This window comes from Hemiscyllium ocellatum, chromosome 39 (genome assembly GCF_020745735.1).
Source record: "Hemiscyllium ocellatum isolate sHemOce1 chromosome 39, sHemOce1.pat.X.cur, whole genome shotgun sequence".
In the NCBI taxonomy this organism is placed as follows: domain Eukaryota; kingdom Metazoa; phylum Chordata; class Chondrichthyes; order Orectolobiformes; family Hemiscylliidae; genus Hemiscyllium; species Hemiscyllium ocellatum.
This window is the reverse complement of record NC_083439.1, coordinates 17,871,962-17,891,302: the sequence shown is the minus strand read 5'-3', so window position 1 is coordinate 17,891,302 and position 19,341 is coordinate 17,871,962. Positions and strand designations below refer to the sequence as shown.

Genomic DNA, 19,341 nt, shown 5'->3' with positions numbered 1-19,341 from the left:
CTAACTAAAAGCCTCAAAATGAGGAGTGCATAGAACATTCATCTACTTGGTTGATTCTTAACTGCCCTCTGAAATGGCTCACCACCTCCCTCTCAAGACCAATTAAGGATGAGCAACAAACTTTGGGCCTAGTCAGCGACACCCACATTCCAGAGATATTTTTTGAAACTTTTGCTGTACAGTTTAGCTGCAGTAATATTAAAAAGACTTCAGTGTGTCGGGATTTGAGTCACACTTCACAACTAAAATTGTGTATCCACACAAACAGCAGCACTTCACATTCCACAGTATACTTGTCACTGACAAAAGAATTAAAATTAAAATCTCGACCTCCAATTTAAAACAACCTTTTAAAAATCATTCCAAATCTTGCATATGTACTGCCAACCCAGAAATCTATCAGCTGTGAAGAAATCCTGACATTAGACTTAAATTCACCTTTCAATGTTTAAATCCTGGGTCTCTTGTCCTATTGGCAATTTAAAAATAGGGGTCCAATTTTATTTCTGAACTGTCTGTCACTTTATACATACTATCAGGGCCCTATTTACAATTACCTCCTTTCAGTGCATAAATTTCTCTGCTCTCTTTCACTAGTGACATACAAACAAGAATTTACAAGGTAAAATCTGATATGGGAACTGTCGCATTTTAACACAACTTATAAGTTCATAAAATATAGGAACAGAATCAGGCCATTCTGCCCATCGAGTCTGCTCTACCATTCAATCATGGTATGCTCCTCATCCCCATTTTCCTGCCTTCTCTCCATATCCCTTCAACCCATTACCAATTTTAAAAATCTGTCTAACTCCTCCTCAAATTTCCTCTGTCCCAGCATCCACTATACTTTGGGAAAGGGAATTCCACAGATTCCCAACCTTTGGGAGAAGTTGTTTCTCCTCAGCTGTGTTTTGAATTTGCTATTTCTTGTCCTAAGACTATGACCTCTCATCTTAGAATGCCCCAGAAGAGGAAGCATCTGCTCCACGTCTCAATATCTCAATTTTATCTCCCCTCATTCTTCTAAATTCCAGACAGTATTGGCCTAAACTGCCCACTTGGATTTCACTTGCTTTGTTAATTATTACTGTCCTGTGACAAGGCATGTTTAGTGTCAAGTCCAACAGCTCAAGATTCTTTTCAGCTTTATAGAAATTGAGTTTTTTTCCCCCAGAATATCCCACCAGAAACTTACTTTATTGAATTCAGGAAATTGGGTAAAAGGAGAGAATTTGGATAAAAGGAGAGATTTAAGAAAAGGAACTGGACATGAGCAGAAAAAAATGTGAAAGGCATAACAGAGGACAGAAAGAAGACTTAAACAGTGCAAGACAAGGATGAGGAGAGAGGACGGAAAACAAATGGGGAGGAATCTTTTCCTTAGCTAAAGATCAACTGGTAACTTGCCAACACAAAATACTGCCCCACCAAACATAAGCAAAGCTAAGTTAAACATAATTAATGTCACATTGTCCTGATGTGTATTCATTTCCAAATGGTTCTCTACACTGTAATGGGAAAACAAACTTTATCCATTATTTTGTTTCACATTAACAGCCTGGGTTTCTTCTGGGTGCTTCGGTTTCCTCCCTCAGTCCAAAGACGTGCAGGTTAGGTGGATTGACCATGCTGAAATTGTCCCATAGTGTCCAGGGATGTGCAGGCAGATTAGCCATGAGAAATATAGGGTTACCGGGATAGGGTAAGAGGGTGAATCTGGATGAATGCTCTTCACAGAGGCGGTGTGAATTCCATGGGCCAAACGGTTAGTTTCCACACTAAAGGGATTCTATCATTTTGTGTGTTGTCATGATGAATTATTTAACAGCTCAAAGATAAACAATTGAAAACCCAACTTTTTATAAAAATCTTTTATTTTTGAAAATTGGTACATTGACCATCAAGGTACAAATGATTACCAAAATCTTTCAAAAATCAGACAACATAGTTACTTACAAAATAACTGTACAACCTAATGATACAAGCTATCTAAACCACTTAGAATAGCTTACACATCATCTTCCTCATCATCACTAATCACATACTTCTTCGCCTTTTTGCTGGTACCTTTATCATCATTCTCTGCTTTTCTCTTTCCAGAATGATCAGTTTCCTAAACAAGGGAAAGGGTGGAGAGAGAGAGAGAGAGAGAGAGATGGGGTAATAGTATGGATAGAGAAAATACATAGAATAAATATCCTTCAAGTTTATACATGCAAACATAACTTGATTTTGTAAAGAATTTTCTGAGTTAATGATGCACATCAGTGAATTACCTAATGAAAAGAACCAACAAACAGATCGTTTCTATAGCCAAACATTTGATCAAACAACTTTATGGGGTGTAGGTTTGCTCACTGAGCTGTAGGTTTGATTTCACAAAACCTTGCAACTTTATGTTGGGAGAAGACACAGAGTCCTTACAATAGAAAATATGGGTTAAGCCTGAACATTGCAGCTCCACCTGGGATCTGCCATTGTTGGCTTTCCAATGTGTTAAGTTATTAGTACAAGTGCTGCTTACTGCCTCATTAGGAAATCCTGAAGACTTGAGAAACTTGGATGGTACCCAAGCAATTCCTGCTAGTTTCAACTGCCTTCCAAAGTGTGACAACACAAATGATGACAGCTACCAAGTAAGAGAGTTTGAATTTTTTAAAAAAATATTAAATAGAGCTAAAATCTATTTCATAAAATAACTTAAAATCTCTTGAAATTTAACAGAATACATTTTAAAAAATCCAACTTCCTGAATAAATCAGGTTCATTATTTTGCATAAGTTAAAAGCCATCATAACCCATTGATGCTTCTTTCAAAGTCAAAATTTACAAGGTTTACACATTGTTGGTTTATACAATTGTATTCTATGTGGTTCCCCCTCACCGTCTTCCCACCTTCATGCTTCTGTTCTATGGCTATAAAGGTAGAGCATTTGCGCCAACCACTCATCCAAAACTAAAATCATAGATTATGCAAGTAGGGGGGAAACAGGTTCTCAAAGAAAATGTCAGTTCTTGGTCAATTTCCTCTCTTCCCCAACTCAAAATAGAATTGTTAACACCCAAATTTATGAAAAAAGCATTGATCACATAATATAGCAAACTACCAAGGATTCTCAAACCTCAAATTTAACTCATTTGAAAGACAGTCAAAAGGTTCACCAATCCAGTCAGTAAACATCTAACAGACTATTAAAATTCAATTTTTTTCAACGAAGGGATAAACTCTCATACACATGCCTGAATTTATAATTATATTGACAATTTTCTAGTAAGATAATACTCTGCGGCATCAATGGTCAATGTATATATTGATATATAACAATTTATAAAAGATATTCTCATAAAAGTTATATATCAAATTCAAAACCGGGTTTACAAATTTTCAGACAGTTTATCCATTTTGGCTTGATAGAAATTCGTCTACTGACCATCCACAGAAACCTGAACAACCTAAATGTAAAAATATAACAAAAAAAACCAAAAGAACTGCGGATGCTGGAAATCAGAAAGGGTCACTGGACCCACAATGTTAATTCTGCTTTCTCTCCACAGATGCTGCCAGACATGCTGAGTTTTTTTCCAGCAATTTCTGTTTTTGTTTTAAAAATAAGATTGGCCTCAAACGTTTGGGCAGTATTTTTGGACAAAAATCAGTTGGTGGCACAGAGATGGGCATCATGCTTCTCACATTATTGAAAATTTCTATTTGCATTTTACATACAATTTTACAGTACAAACCTCATCGCTATCAAGTTTCTTGGCTTTTAGGAGCCTCTGGGTTTTGTCATCATCTGATCCCTCATCACTGTCTGAGGAATAAATCCGAGCACGCTCCTCTGAAAGATATAAAATTATGCAAATTAAACCAGATTCTCATGACACCTTCCTCTGAATGAAACTACATTTTTTTTTGCTTCAAACTCCAGTCTTCCCACATACGATTCATTGCTTTCATCTGGTTCTTTCCTCCTCCACTGGCTCCCAAATTAGTCTTTACTGTCACTGACTTCAAATTGGCACTTCACCTTTTCACTTACTGAGAAACTTTTCCATTCCATGATTATCTGAAGGCAAATCCCTTGTCAAAAAAAGGTCCAGCTCTTAACTTTTTCCAAATCAACTGATAGCCTACAACCCAACCATGTCACACCTAGCTCTCTGCTTCTAGTCTGATAATTGAATATGTTCTTATTTTCTTTTCCTCTTTGTCAATTTCTGTGACCTGGTTTATTCCATTCTCCTTCACCTTTCATATAGCCATACCTCTCCAAGCGCATTTCTTAGCCATGCACTCTATGAAGCTGGTCATGACTTAAATCAATGATGATCTTACTTGCATCTGTTACGACAAAGAGGTGAACCCTTCTGTTAATTAAACCAAACACCCAGAAAAGCTCGCTTTACCACATAATCTGTTAAAATATGAGTTACAGAAAATTCCCAAATTCCACTGGCTTAAAGAAAATAATATCAATGTTTTTTAACTCTAAAAGTGAACATTAAAAAAACAATTATTCAAAACTCTAAGCCCTCCTTTCTCATATCTGCTTATTACCTGCCTCTACTTCTCTAACAATATGCTGTTCCAATAAGACATTTATTAAAATTACATCAACTTAATTTTAAAACCACACAACAGCTGTCTTCTTCTGGGACTTTAATCTTCCAGCTGCTGAATTCCCTGGTCATCTTCTTTCTTTTTACTGCGAGTATGTTTCATATGAAAAGGTCCCTTTGATAGACAGTGTTTCCTAATTTCTTGGATCTCTCTCGATGGCAATGCTCTCTCTGCAATTTTCAAAATGCCTGCATTTTTATACTCTCAACATCGGATCGTCTCATTGGTTCGATGTTGGTAAAACAATAAATTCAAACTCGATTGAGTTTTTGTATCCTGAAGCATAATTTAAACTGATTGGTTAAATTTGAATTGTTGTCAAAATAGCAACAAAACCTCAGGTATCCATTTCACAGTCAAATGTTACATATTTTCAATTTTCCAGTACAGTCTGCGACTGCCATCTCGTCATATACATAGAGGCTTGTAAACTCTCAGTTCAGAACAGCATTCACTCTCAAAGGCACAGTACACAGTACACATAACATCCGACAACTTTATAAAGACAAATTTACTGGTTTACTGTGCAGATCTAAGGCAACCTTACAATTAATGAAATGTGTATATGTGAACTGAATGTGAACGTGATCTGATCTGATCTGATATATTCAATATGCTCCCATTAATAATCCATCTAGTTACTGACATGGTAATATTGCACTGCTGATTATTAGTAGACTAAGGTTAAGTTGTGTACAAAGAAATTAGACATGAATGCTTGAAATGCTCACATCCTGATACAACATCATTTCAGCACACAAGTTTCTTAGAACTTGTATTTTGAAGTATCGATAAAAATGATTACTTTTATCATGTTCTTGCAACATTTAATCTTCTATCGTAAGACATTATTACACAAGTATAAGCAGAATTATTGGCAAGGAATGGATTAATTTTCAATTAAAACATCATTATCATGCAAATTATGAGGAAGATGGTGTGCACAATGTTTGCTATATTTGCTTAATGATGTGAAGGAGATTTGAACTGTTTTCATGGTCATGCCTCATTTAAATAACATTGTGAGCCACCACAGCACTGACAGACAGTCACTAGCTGCAAGTGGGAAGGTTTTTTTGGGTGGGAGGTGCTGGATGACCGTTCATGCTTCCTCCTGGCTTCACAAAATGAGTGGCAGGAAATATTTTTATTTCATTACTTTTCTGCCCAGCCTGCAGCAATCCCTTTAAAAGATACTGACTTTACCAATCAATACTCTATTTCATTGGGTCATAAGCACTCAAGATAGTGGAAAAGCAAAATTGCAGCAGGGAACTATATAGGGCATGAGAATTCAATTGTGGCTTGTCCTAAAATCACACACAGAGCTGGGATGGGGGGGCAGAAGAAGTTACTAATTGCTGCATTGTAATTTTCAGCCTGTTGCCACAAGCTCATTGGAAACTTTTAATGCAAACCTTTCAGAAATATCAGAATTGTTACATTCAGCTTTTCAGCAGTAGTCAATGTCAAATCACTGAAATGACTTAATTTAGTTACATATCCTTGTCTGCTATTTTTATCAAAATGACACTAACGCCAAAACAAAAAAGCCTCTCAGTAAGCTAAGCATGGAAAGTGGGAGTAGGAATCCTGCTTTTAAAATGGCTGAACATTTCCTTTCATCCCACAATTGCTGACGTGAATGAAACTAAATTAGCCACGCGCTCCTGCAATTTCTTTTTGCTGTTTCATTTGAAACAATTTTTTTTACACTTTTACACATTTATTAACTTTAGCGGTGAAAGTATTACAGGGTATTTAAAAATAATGTAGATTTATTTCACATTTGTAATTGGGGGTTCAAGACTCATAAATTAAGATAGGATTTGCATCATCTACAATTCCACTTGGACACACTGACTAACTATTCATACAAGCTGGTGTAATACTTCAAGTAAAAAAATTAAAACAAAATAACATTCACAAAATTACTGTTTTTGCAGCAGAAAAGAATCACAGTGGCGATATGAAAGGAAATTTCGTAACTGAACGATGTTTTATTGTTCTGTGAGAACAAACTGATCTGTACACAAAGATCTCGATCATGTTCCTTACCTCTAACCCCTCCCTTGTATTTGTTCTTGATGGCTGCAAGGCTGATGGTCTCATCACCTTCTTCCTCCTCATCATACCGATCAGGTTCCAGGTAAGAGGAGCTAAGGCCTCTCTGACTCTGCTTTTCTCTCATTCTGCGCTGCTGAGACTCTCTTCGAATAGAAGCTTTTAGACGCTCCTCCTCTTTCTGTCAAGATCAAAATCTGCTTTTATGTTTCTACCTCACTTCAAAGTGATTCTGAGTAGTCACAAATGCACATGCAGAAATTTACTCCATTGAAAACTAACTATTGTTCCATATATGTAAATGCTTTTAAGACAGTGTACCTCCATTTCAATATCTTCCAATAGTTCTCACTAAGATTCATCTACCTTTATCATTTCAGAACGCTGGGATTCTGGATCTCTACCAGCCATGGGAAGGATTCGAATCTTTTGTGTTTTTGAACACCTATCTGCAAGAGACAGGGTCATCTTCCTGTGAGTTGCACTGTCCGTAGAGTGAGGCCTGTGATACATTCAGATAAAGATGATTTAGTCCGAACATCTTTTGTAAAAAGGACATATTTATCATAAAAACTATTGCCTTTATTTTTTTAAGTCTTCAATAAAAATATGCCATGCAGCATGATGCAAACTCAGAGCGCCACTGATTTTAGATAAGACAGAATTAGGGTATCACAGTTGGCTTCAAAGAGAGAAAAATAACCATTTACTAAGAAATATAATCCACTGGCTATCATCTGTAAAGTGCATTTAATTTGGAACATAGGACAGGCTTTTTTTTGTTCACCTGTCTGTACCAACTATGACATCATTCTAAGTAATCCAATTTTCCTGCACATAGTCCATATTCCTCTATCCCCTGGCTATTCACATATCTGTCTAAATGCTTGTTCATGTGTCTTTCTAAATGCTTCTTAAATGTTGCCATCATGTCTCCTTCTACCATCTCCCCTGGCAGCATATTCCAGGCATCTACTACCCGCTGTGTACAAAATCTGCCCTGCACATCTCTTTTTAACTTTCCCCCTCTCATATTAAACCTACACACCCTACTATTTGACATTTCCACTCTGGGGAAAAAAGAAGACTGATTATTCACCCTATTTTTAGGTGAGAAAAGGATCAGCTGGGATCCAATGGTCAGTCAAAGAGCCTGCCAATACTAGTTAAAGGTCACATAGCAGAAGAGGGCACTTGAGCACATACAGAAGACCTTCAGCAACTTCCTCTGCACTTCAAACCTGGCTCATGACTAAGGTCACAACTTTTGTGATACTACAGAAATATTATTTTTGATAAACAAAATCGTTGACTCAATTTCTTTAATAGGCCCCATGAAGGAAACATTTGCTTTCTTGAATTTGCACAGTTTACCATAAAAAGTAACACTGGCATTGAATCAGCTTAGATTTGAGAACTAGAACTGACAGCGTTTCAGGCCATTTCCATAAAGCTTTTCATAAGCTTCCACTGCAAGAGTAGCATTTTTTCAAAAATAGGTTTATAGTCACAAATATTACTACCAAACATAAGCATCCTTTTGAGAAAGGCCTGGTGTGTCACACATGTTTTCACTACTGTTTATTAAACATCAGACCTGTGTTTTCAATTCCTGAGGGTTCAACGTACCTGAAAGTAAGTTTGGTTTTGAAGACTGCCTGACCTTGCAAACCAGTTCCCTGCCGAATAAATAGATGGTTATGATCCCCTTGAAGTGGAGCTTTGTAGACATCAAAAACTTCATTTCCAAGATGCAAGGACATACTACAGTAATAAAAGAAACTATCATTATTTGCATGTCAACTGCAAAAACATGTTGACTTCTGTGTCTTTAAACGAAATTCAGAAGCTCACAGGTCATTGAACTTCATCACAAGAATTCTTTAAGGAGTCCGTTATGAGTTCAAAACTTTTATTCAGGCAATTGAGGCAGACTACTTATTTACACTATGTCGTGGTTCCTAATAACCTTGAACCAACTTGTTTTAAGAACTTGCCTATATCAGATATCTACGCAATTCAGGCTCAACAAAACAATAACAAAAATCTTGCCGGTGTTTCAAAACAGTTGTTTCTATGCCACCTTTCAATTAGGTTCCAGCACACTGCACATCATTACATGATCAAAATAATGAGAACAAAATCCATCAATACTACTCTGTAATAAACATGAGAACTCAGTACGGCAAAGTGGCTGAATGAGCTGAATTCCATTTAACATAGCTGCCTGCTCACTGATCGAAGTGCATTCTCCAGCAAAGGAATTAGAATTGGGAATTCCTTCTCATCCCCAACTCATCTTCAGACTCCCCCAAAACCCCAATGTACAGTACAACATTTCAGTGAATCAACTGGCTGAACCACAAGATACACTTAACCACAATATTTTGGAATGGTCTTCCCCCAAGGAATGCACAGGGTGATAAATTATGGAACTCCCTCCCACAACAGACAATGTCAGCTCAATTAGTAGTGTGAAATTGGAGATTAATAAATATTTGTACAATAAGCACAAAAAATGGGAAGATCATTGAAGCTAGAGATTCAGATCTACCATGGTCTCTTTAATGGTGAAGCAGGTCTACTCTTGTTCATGTATTCCTAACTGAATTTATTATTATGATATTCAGACAGCAATGCTGCTCTTGTGTCAAAATTCTTAAGTGGGAAGAATACACTCACAAAGCAGTTCTGTTAGGACCTCAAAATAAGCTCATGGTAACTGAAAAGTAATTAAATTTGCATGATAATATTACTGCTTCAAGATAATCTTAAAAATTGCTTGGTACTTTGTCAAATTTAGTAATGGATTTATGTTTAATAGTTATGAGAGGCAGTTTCAGAAACAACACATAAGATAGCATATGTCTGCAATTAAAGTAAAGCCAAATCCTTAAATATAAATGAATATAAAAAGCCCTAGTGATCACCTTGACCACAACTTAGTTTGTATGACTGGAATAGTCTTTTCTTTTCAATGCCTGTTTCTTAACTTTACAACACGTGCTAACTGATGAGCAGAGTTCTGTACATGCTTTTAGGTTCTTATGTTGACCCCACATGATTTCAGAGCTCTGAAAATAAGTAGTATAAACTGGGGCTCTCAAAAGTAAACACCTATATCTGGCGGGTGTAGTATTCCTGCCCCATCAGGTTCACATTTTCTGTAAGTGCATTCTTTTTTAAGAGGCTCCATAGCATAATTGTCTCTATTGATGGCAGACACAATGTCAACAGCAGACATTCAAAATACTTGTCTCTTTGTCACTCATTCTTTACCACAAACGCATTTTTGTATACACACATGAACGCCCACATTTATATGGACTTTTAAAGTAGCATTCCTTCTACATTGCTAGGATCATGGCCATCAATGCTGGTGATTTCTCATGGATATGCAACAAATTGTAAGCAAACCTAAATCAAGGTCCTCATGACAAATCAGAATATATTAAAATGTAAAATGCATTAGAAACTTGTCATTCAGCTTCTATAATCTTGGTCATTCACATTTTATTTATAACAAATATTACCAACCTTCCATCTGACCATTTTACTATTCGAGCATTACTTTCGCGAGTTTCATTTCCGTCTTCATCTTTGCGTACTCGCCAGCGAATTGTGTTTTCAACCTAAGACCAGAGAGTAAAAGTTCACTTTGAAGATGTCAATGTCCATGGTACTATCTTATTGAGAAAGCATAATAACAACTTCTGCCATCGTTCGAAACAAAGGACATGCAACAAGACCTTAGTTTTCAGTTGAGTTTAATAGTCATCCTATGGAGTAGATACTACCTTTAGTTTAAGCCTGGTTCTTCCTTCTTCATCCAACATTTCCTCATCTTCAAATTCATCTTCATAGTACTGGGGATCGAATGGTCTAAAAGAGAAACCCATACAAAAAGTTTATAATTTGAAAACTGACTACAAGTGGCCATGACTACTATAATATTATTTCAAACAAGATTGCTATGAATACTCCTGGTGTATTCTATACAAATTTAGAAAAGATGTCACAAACCTACCAAGCTAGTCTGCCTAGCCCAGGTAATGATGTAGAATACACCAGAAGCTAATGATTTCAGCTAACAGTTGGACAGCACAGCAAACCAAAATGTTAATAGTTTAACAGCTAGTCAACAAGATGAGAACTAAGTTTTAACATTTACACAAAAACAGTTTTGTGGCATATATAATTTTTTTTTAAAAATGACCAAAGTATACCTGCCATTAATCAATGTAACTTAACAAAGGAAATGTTTGATCGCATACTTTACTTGTCTCACCAGCTATACCTGTACCTTGATAAGAGAATTAATTCATTAGTTGAAGTGAAGGTGCCCATAGGTATCAGCAATCATAATATGAGTGAATTTTATCTTCAGTCTGTGACAGAGAAAAATTGGTCCAAAACTAGGACTTTAAGGGTCTGGATTATGCACTTAAGTCTTTGGAGTAGGAGTTTAATCTCCTGATTCAACGGCCAAATCAGCAGAATGCAAGCTAGAGGGAGTAGGACCACACTTTGTACTTTTCTGGCACTGCTTTACATAAGGATGATGGTCAGAGACTCAAACTGGGTGATAAAAAAGGAAGGATTCAAATCTAGTGACACAAAGAAAGCTAGCACTGTATGGAAATTATAAAAAACTACTTGTGATTAAGTGAATGGGCCATGGGTTTTAATGTGGGCAAAAGGGAGATCATCCATTTACAGAGTACTTTCTAAATGCTCAAGACTAGGACCAAAAAGCTTTGGAAGATTGGTGTACACAGAATTAAAATGGAGCAACATAATGATACTAAAATAACCACGGGGGTAAATGTTATGCCACTGCTATATGAATCCATGGTGAAACCACAGCTGGCGAATGATGAGCAGTTCTGGGCAGCTCAACAGGAAAAAGATATCTTGGCCTAGAATGAAATGCAGCACAGTTTCTTTTTATGGCATTAACCTGATTTTTATAGTCTCTCAAGAAGAGACTATAAAAATTAGAGTTTATTACCTGAAAGTAAGAAGATTAAATGGTGATCTGGTCAAAGTTTTCAAGTTATTAAGGGGAGCAGAGTGGCACATAGAGAAAATGTATTCTTATGTTGGGGAGGGTGTCTGGGAGTAGATAGTATAGCTATTAAAAATACCTTTCAGGAGATAAACTAAAAAACACTTATACATATAAAAGAGTAGTACAAGATTGAAATGCACTTCTGCGAAAGGAAACTGGTGCTAGATCAACAGTTTATTTCAAATCTAAGATTAGGTTAGTTGTATATTACCAATGTATTAAGGGATATGGGGCAAATCTGACAGAAGAAGATAGGCTGAAGATTGGCCATGATCTCAATGATTGGCACAAGAGGGATTTGAGGGGCTAACTGGACAAACCCTGCTCTTATGGACCATGTCTCTCTGACAGTTTTGCTTGCCAATCAAGCCTGGTGCCAAATGAAAAGAACAGCTGGAAGACTGATCCAAATCATCAAAGGACAGAATAAATAAAGTGAAGATATTTGGGATTTTGCACTTACAAGGAGGCAACTAAGACACAAGTCCTTCTTTACACAACAGGTCGAGTAGATTTCTGAATAGACTAGTGGGGCAAGCAAGCTCCTGAACAATGCATTTATGGATGTGCTGAGAGGGGGCAAACAGTTCTTTGTATCTCTGCTGTGGATTAATCAAGGTGGCCTGTACAATCATACTAATATTCAAGACGTTGTCAACATATGGGTCTGAAGTACCTGGGCTCCACACTAAGAAAGTTAGGCAGTTTAACAAAATACAGGTCATTTCCTAAATCGGTGTTCACTTTTGGAATCTCTACTTCTATCCGTGTTTCTGGGATTGGTTCTTCTTCTTGATGTTCCTGATCCATGCCATACTCATCCTAAAGTAAAAAGTAAATCATTAAGTGGTAAAAGTAGAAGCAAACAAAATATTGATCAGACCCTTGGTTTAGTAGTTATACTGTTTGCCCCATGTCAGATGAATGCAGGACTTAAACTCCATTTCATAAGGTCCAAGAAAGGGGAGGCCAGAAATTCTGGGCAGACGGTCAGCCAAATATTCTATCGGTGACACGTGAGTGGCCCAACCCCTTATCAACTGCTTCTGGAACTCCATAAACATCTGATGCTGTAAGGGACAGACTTATCCTATTATCTGGCATGAAAGTAGTCATGGCTATTGAAGGAGTGTTTATCCCACAGCCTCATGAAGTGTTAATAAAGGTAGCACAGTGGTTACATTACTGGACTAGTAATCCATAATCGTGAACTAACGATCCAAAGGAATGAATTCATTTTGTTCCAAGGAATTTAAATTTAATTATTTGTTGTTTACGTTCTGGAAAATAAAATGTAGTATCAGCAACTGTGGCCATGAAACACTCCTAGTTCACTGATATCCTTTCGGGAAGGAAATCTACTAATTCCTGTATAAATAATCTGGCCTACCAATATCTTGCTTACTTTCCTTTCTATGCAATCCCCCAACCAGTTCTCCTTCAATGCAGTTATGCATTTCATTTTAAAGTCACAGAAAGTTTTAATCAAAGTAGGCACAGAATGTTTCCACTTGTGGAGAACGGCGAAACCAGAGACCATAATTCTAAAACAGTCACCAAAAAAATCAATTTGGAAATTCAGAGGAAAGGTCTTTACTCTGGAGTGCAGGCAATGTGAAGCTTACTACAACAGGCAGTAGCTGAGATGAACAGTGTTGATGCATTTGAGGAAAAGCAAGATTTGTTTACATAGGAGAAGGCAATACGGAGCAATATGATAGATTTAAATGAGGGAGGATGTGAGGAAATTTGAATAGAGCGGTTTATTGTGCATGTATTGATTAGACTAAATACATAGCTCGCTTGTGTTGTATATTCTGCATGATTCGAAACATGATTTCAACATAGCTTAGCCTAACTTTAAAACTCAAAATTTGAAAACCATTTGAATTAAATTTGAGGAACTTCAACTTAAAGTTCTCTAGTTTCTGCATCAGCGGCTGTGATGGAAAAGCCGACTTACTGGAAACGTTTAACAAACACTTACAATTGGTTGGCCTGGAGTGGGAGGCTTTTCACCTTCGCTGTCAGACGAAATATCATCTGCACCTCCAAAGAGATCATCCCCTTCTATTTTATCTGCAGTACAGTTGAATATTTAGGAAAATATTGCACAATGGTTTTTAGCTTATAACACCAACATACAAGTATTATTTAGTTCTTAAAGTACTGACCATTTGTGAACATTATCTTTAAAACAGAACAATACCTTTGTCTTTTACATCACTGTCAGAATCAGAATCTGAAGCAATTGCTTTCCTTGGCTTTTGTCTAATGACATCATCTTCACTGTCACTGCCTCTTGCAGAAACTGAAATGGGAATTGAGGACAATATATAAAAAAAAACAAGCATTTGATTTAGAAACTTATTGACATTGATGCTCATCTTCCTCATATTGTCATGGAAGTTCAATGTAGAAGCAATAACAAGAGCAGGACCACTCACTATCAAATTCACGGAGCGATTCTTCCAAAACGTGAGATGAACAGTTTTGAAATTTAAAAATTGATTAATGTGTCTAGTGTTCCATTTGGAATGAAAGATACAGAATTTTTCCATTAGGTGCATTCTAATAAACTAAGATTATCTCAATTTTTTAAAATTCTTTCATGTGATGCAATCATCACTGGCTGGGTCACCACTTACTGCCATTCCCTAAGTGACCTTGAGGAGGTAGTACTATAGGTACATTCACAGCACTGCTAAGAAGGGAGTTTCAGAATTTTGACCCAGCAACAGTGGCGGGTGATACAGTTCCAAGTCAGGATGCTTTATAGCTTGGCAACAGAGGTAACTGTGATGTTTCACTTCCAATGTTTGAGCTGACGCTGGATGGTCCGAGTTTTGCTCCTTTTGCACTCTCTCTCATGGTTTGATGTGATTGATTAGTATGCCAGGTTAATTCAGGGGCCATTTATGTGTCAACCACATACTATCAATCTGGTGTCACATGTCGCTCTGACCAGGTACGGACAGCAGATTTCCTTCCCCAAAGGACATTAAAAAACCAGATAGCCTTTTTGTTTGTGACAACTGACATTGGTTCATGGTCACTGTTACTGAGTCTGGCTTTTCATTAACTAATTGAATTTTAGAACACAGCCACCACAGATGATTAGAACCTGTGCCCGAAAGCTTTAAACTTGTTCATTCAGGGTAATTATCACTACACCACTGCCTCCCTTTAAATACAAGTACTGGCTTTTGGATTTCCACATGCAAGTTTGCTATTTTATTTATCCTCAGGAATCTCTGACGGATGCATTTAGAATGACAAGTCAAATGGCACTATCACTATACAACATCCTCTTAAAAAGGCAGAAAGAAATTTAAACTCAATGTTTCTGAGAACATACAATTACAAATGGGAGTAATGACGTAATATGTTTGGTTTTGGCTAAAACCTAGGAAGTGTCAAATCTTCTTTTGCAAAAGTGGAACATCACCTGAGGCCACAGATGGAAAGTGGAAAGCAGCACACAACAAAACTGTTGCTTCTGTTGATTGTCAATATGCCGAACAAACATGACTCAAAGTTCTCTCTGAAAGGTCAGGTTAAGTTGGATGGTACCGATGGTTCAACAAACCTGCCCAATGAATACCTGAGTGACCCAGGCCTACAGTACATCAAGTTCATTCCCGATTTACACCAATTAATTTACCTGATTTATGCTCCTGCTCATCATCTGAAAGGTGCTGTTCCTCATCCGAATGATGCGATTTTTCCTCTTCATCTGATTGGTCACTTCTGGACTCCCTCTCCCATTTCTCATTCTCAGAATGCACTTCCTTTCCAGACAGCTCAGCATCTGATTGGTTACTGGCAGCATCGGAGTGGGAATGATTACTGGCAACATCAGATCGGGAATGGGCGCTGCCAGCATCTGAGTGAACGACGCCGGCTTCCGACTGGGATCGTACACTGCCGCCGTCAGATTGCACGCTACCAGCATCCGAATGGACACTGCCAGCATCAGAACAGGAACTACCAGCATCTGAGTGTGCACTTGCAGCGTCAGAGTGCACACTGCCAGCATCAGATTGTGCACTGCCATCATCAGAACCCACACTGCCTGCATCAGAATGCATGCTGCCCGCATCAGAACGATTGTCGTCATCATCATTGTCAAACTGTTGTTCTTCAGAGCCACTTTGTTGTTCTGTCTCTGAATGCTGAACATCCTCTTGATCGGAGCGCCCAGAAACGATGGACTGGTTATCAGATCTGTCATCGCTCCCACTGTGCCTTGACTGCTCTTCATCTTCACTGTCCTCTCCAAATAACTCTTTATTGCTCGGCTTTGCATTCTCTCTCCCATCTTCATCATCATTCCCATCATCCCTTTCGCTCTCACTTCCTGAAGGATTGCTTTCTGATGCTGCTTGTTCCACCTCTGACTCAGAGCCTGATGCAGATCCAGAGTCAAAATCTGTGAAACAAACAAATCAATGTGATGAATCTAGTTTAGTGTCCATTCTTGTTCCATACTCACCTTAAAAAAATTGTGACATTAATATGTTAGTATTTCAATAAAACTGCATGTAAAACTATGAAGCAGCAGAACAAATGGACAGGCTATCTAGGACTTGTCATTGCTTTCATATGTTCTTAAAGCCTGGAAGCATAAATCACAAACAATACAGCCTCAACACATCTGGAGAAGCACCATACAAGAATGACAAGCATTTCCACCATTGTACAAGCCAAAAATTTCACAAAACACACAAACTCCTTCCACATCCTCAACATAAAGAAACTGTGCTCCCACTGTGTAAATACTTTAAAATAGATAGGCTGAATTATTTTCAACACTACCCCTTCCCCAAAGGTAACTTGTTAGTATGTACAACAAAACTAAATCCTTTACATCCATTCATTTATCCTCAACTGGCAATGGGAAAATGTTCAGAAGAGTTGGACCACACCATACTAGTAAAAGACTAAAATAGAGACATCAACTGATTAACACTATAACAATGAAGAATGTTGAAACAAGATGAGAAAGTCTCTCCAAAAAGGCTGCTGGCACAAAAGCCACAGTGTCAGCAAGACTCCTAGAAAACCCTTGAACCCAGACCTCCTGGCTCAGAGGTAAAGACACTACTGCTATGCCACAATACCATCCTATTAGCCTTAAAAAAACCATATAGTTGAATTCAAGCACAAGATATTACTGGAAAATATCAGTGAACTGGTTTGATTTTATCAATACAGCAGCATTTATCGCAGGTTTGCCTGCTACCAGCTTGAAAACATTCAAATTAGTTGAATTCAGTTTTGGAATGATAGTAAGATTTGAAAATATGGTCCCTAGGAAGTCAGAGTCGAAAAGTGTGGCACTGGAAAAGCACAGCAAGTCAGGCAGCATCCAAGGAACAGGAGAGTCAAAATTTCGAGCATAAGTCCTTCATGAGGTCCTCACTTTTTCTCTAGGTAGTCAGCCCATTACTACAATTAGTTGGCAGCTGTGCCCATGTCACCTTTTAATTCTCACTCAGTTCTTCTGCTCTCAATTTAACAGGAAAATTGGATGAGTTGGGGGGGGGGGGGGGGGGGAGAGAGAGAATGGCTTTTCACACTTCACCATAAAAATATTACAAAATCCAGGAATGCACGGTCCAAATCTGTATGTTAGCCCACATTTAATGAATAGCTTGCAGAATAGAAAAGACTGTCCTTTCGTAAAATGTGTGACGAACACAGAGCTACTTTTGTTACAGATCTTTAACACAAATCAAGGGACAGCACGGTGGCTCAGTGGCTAGCGCTGCTGCCTCACAGCACCAGGGACCCTGGGTTCGATTCCAGCCTCAGGGTGTCTGTGTGGAGTTTGCACATTCTCCCCGTGTCTGTGTTTCCTCTGAGTCCAGTGATGAGCTGATTAGGTGGACAGGCCATGGGACATGCAGAGTTACAGGGGTAGAGGGAGGCAGAGTGTGGGCGGGGGGGTATAGAGTGTGGAGGGGGGGGGTGGGCCTGGGTGGTGTGGACTCGATGGGCTGAATGACCTGCATCCACATTGCAGGGATTGTACAGATACATTGTGTGTGTTCGCCTTACAACTGATGGCCGGCCCTGCTGCCTGCAAACCCCATCCAGATGGGAATTAGATGTGTCCAGATGGAGATGGGCAGCAGCTGGACCACGGGTTAATGATAAAACTCCAACTTTAGTCGCTCTTTTTGATTCTGTTGACAGCTGAGATCGGATCAGGTTGAGTCACTTCAGTGAGAGGGAGACTCTGGGCTAATGGTCCCAGGTTCCTGCTGAGATTCAGCTCCAAACAGGGCCCCAATCAGCAAAGAGACAACAAACTGGGCTCCACATGTCTCCATCAGGAACCAGAGGAATATAAACCTCTCCAGGTCGGGGCTGCTCACACCCCCCCCCCCGGGTTGCTGTTACCTTTCTGATCGGCCTCACTCTCCGCATCACTCCCAAACAGATCCGACATGTCCGCCATCTTGCCGAGTCGCAAAGACAGCGGCTGTCACAAATGGCGGCAACACTTTACGACATCCCGTCGCGGGGCAACGCGTGAGTGAGCCAACCTGCGCGCAGGAAGGAGAAGTGGTTCGGGAAACCTCCCCAGCCGCCGGGTGGAGCTGCAGACAGATTCTCCTCCCAGCCGCCGGGTGGAGCTGCAGACAGATTCTCCTCCCAGCCGCCGGGTGGCGCTGCAGGAAGATTCTCCTCCCAGCCGCCGGGTGGCGCTGCAGGAAGATTCTCCTCCCAGCCACCGGGTGGCGCTGCAGGAAGATTCTCCTCCCAGCCGCCGGGTGACGCTGCAGGAAGATTCTCCTCCCAGCCGCCGGGTGGCGCTGCAGGAAGATTCTCCTCCCAGCCACTGGGTGACGCTGCAGGGAGATTTCCTCTCCCAGCCGCCGGGTGGCGTTGCAGGAAGATTCTCCTCCCAGTCACCGGGTGGCGTTGCAGGAAGATTCTCCTCCCAGTCACCGGGTGGCGCTGCAGGGAGATTCTCCTCCCAGCAGCCGGGGGCACAGTAGGCAGTTTCTCCTCCCAGCCGCCGGGCGGCGTTGCAGGCAGATTTCCCTCCCAGCCATCAGGGCGTGGGGGCTGCAGGCAAATTTTCCCTCCCAGCCACAAGGGACACTGCAGACAGAGACTGCTCCAATCCACAGGGAGATGCTGCAGCAGATTTCCCCTCCCAGCCACAAGGGACACTGCAGACAGATACTGCACTGCAGGCAGATTCTCTTCCCAGCTACAGCAGTGGTGAAGCAGGCTAATTCCCCTCCCAGCCATAGGGGACTCTTCAGGCAGATTTCCCCTCCCAGCCACAAGGGACACTGCAGACAGAGACTGCTCCAATCCACAGGGAGATGCTGCAGGCAGATTTCCCCTCCCAGCCACAGGGGTCACTGCAGACAGAGACTGCTCCAATCCACAGGGAGATGCTGGAGCAGATTTCTCCTCCCAGCCAACAGGGGTCACTGCAGACAGAGACTGCTCCAATCCACAGGGAGATGCTGCAGGCAGATTTCTCCTCCCAGCCAACAGGGGTCACTGCAGACAGAGACTGCTCCAATCCACAGGGAGATGCTGCAGGCAGATTTCT

At 39.7% G+C, this 19,341-nt stretch overlaps 1 protein-coding gene across 1 annotated transcript; it reads right to left on the bottom strand.

Moving 5' to 3' along the window:
* Positions 1-1,859: 1,859 nt before the first annotated feature.
* Positions 1,860-18,262, bottom strand: leo1 (LEO1 homolog, Paf1/RNA polymerase II complex component). The gene is made up of 12 exons (XM_060852783.1): positions 18,168-18,262; positions 15,424-16,191; positions 13,969-14,070; positions 13,747-13,838; positions 12,436-12,581; positions 10,486-10,570; positions 10,226-10,320; positions 8,318-8,452; positions 7,055-7,190; positions 6,683-6,869; positions 3,745-3,842; positions 1,860-2,116 (listed from the first exon to the last, which is right to left on the bottom strand). The coding sequence occupies exons 1-12, from the start codon at positions 18,223-18,225 to the stop codon at positions 2,012-2,014; spliced, it is 2,007 nt and encodes a 668-aa protein (XP_060708766.1). The 5' UTR covers positions 18,226-18,262; the 3' UTR covers positions 1,860-2,011.
* Between the last annotated feature and the right edge of the window lie 1,079 nt (positions 18,263-19,341).

Coding starts and splice junctions, on each gene's coding strand:
- leo1 (XM_060852783.1), bottom strand. CDS start 18,225: ATGGCGGACATGTCGGATCTGTTTGGGAGTGATGCGGAGAGTGAGGCC. Junction 13,839..13,968: donor CAGTGATGTAAAAGACAAAG/GTATTGTTCTGT, acceptor ACTGTACTGCAG/ATAAAATAGAAGGGGATGAT. Junction 7,191..8,317: donor AAAACCAAACTTACTTTCAG/GTACGTTGAACC, acceptor AATGTATCACAG/GCCTCACTCTACGGACAGTG.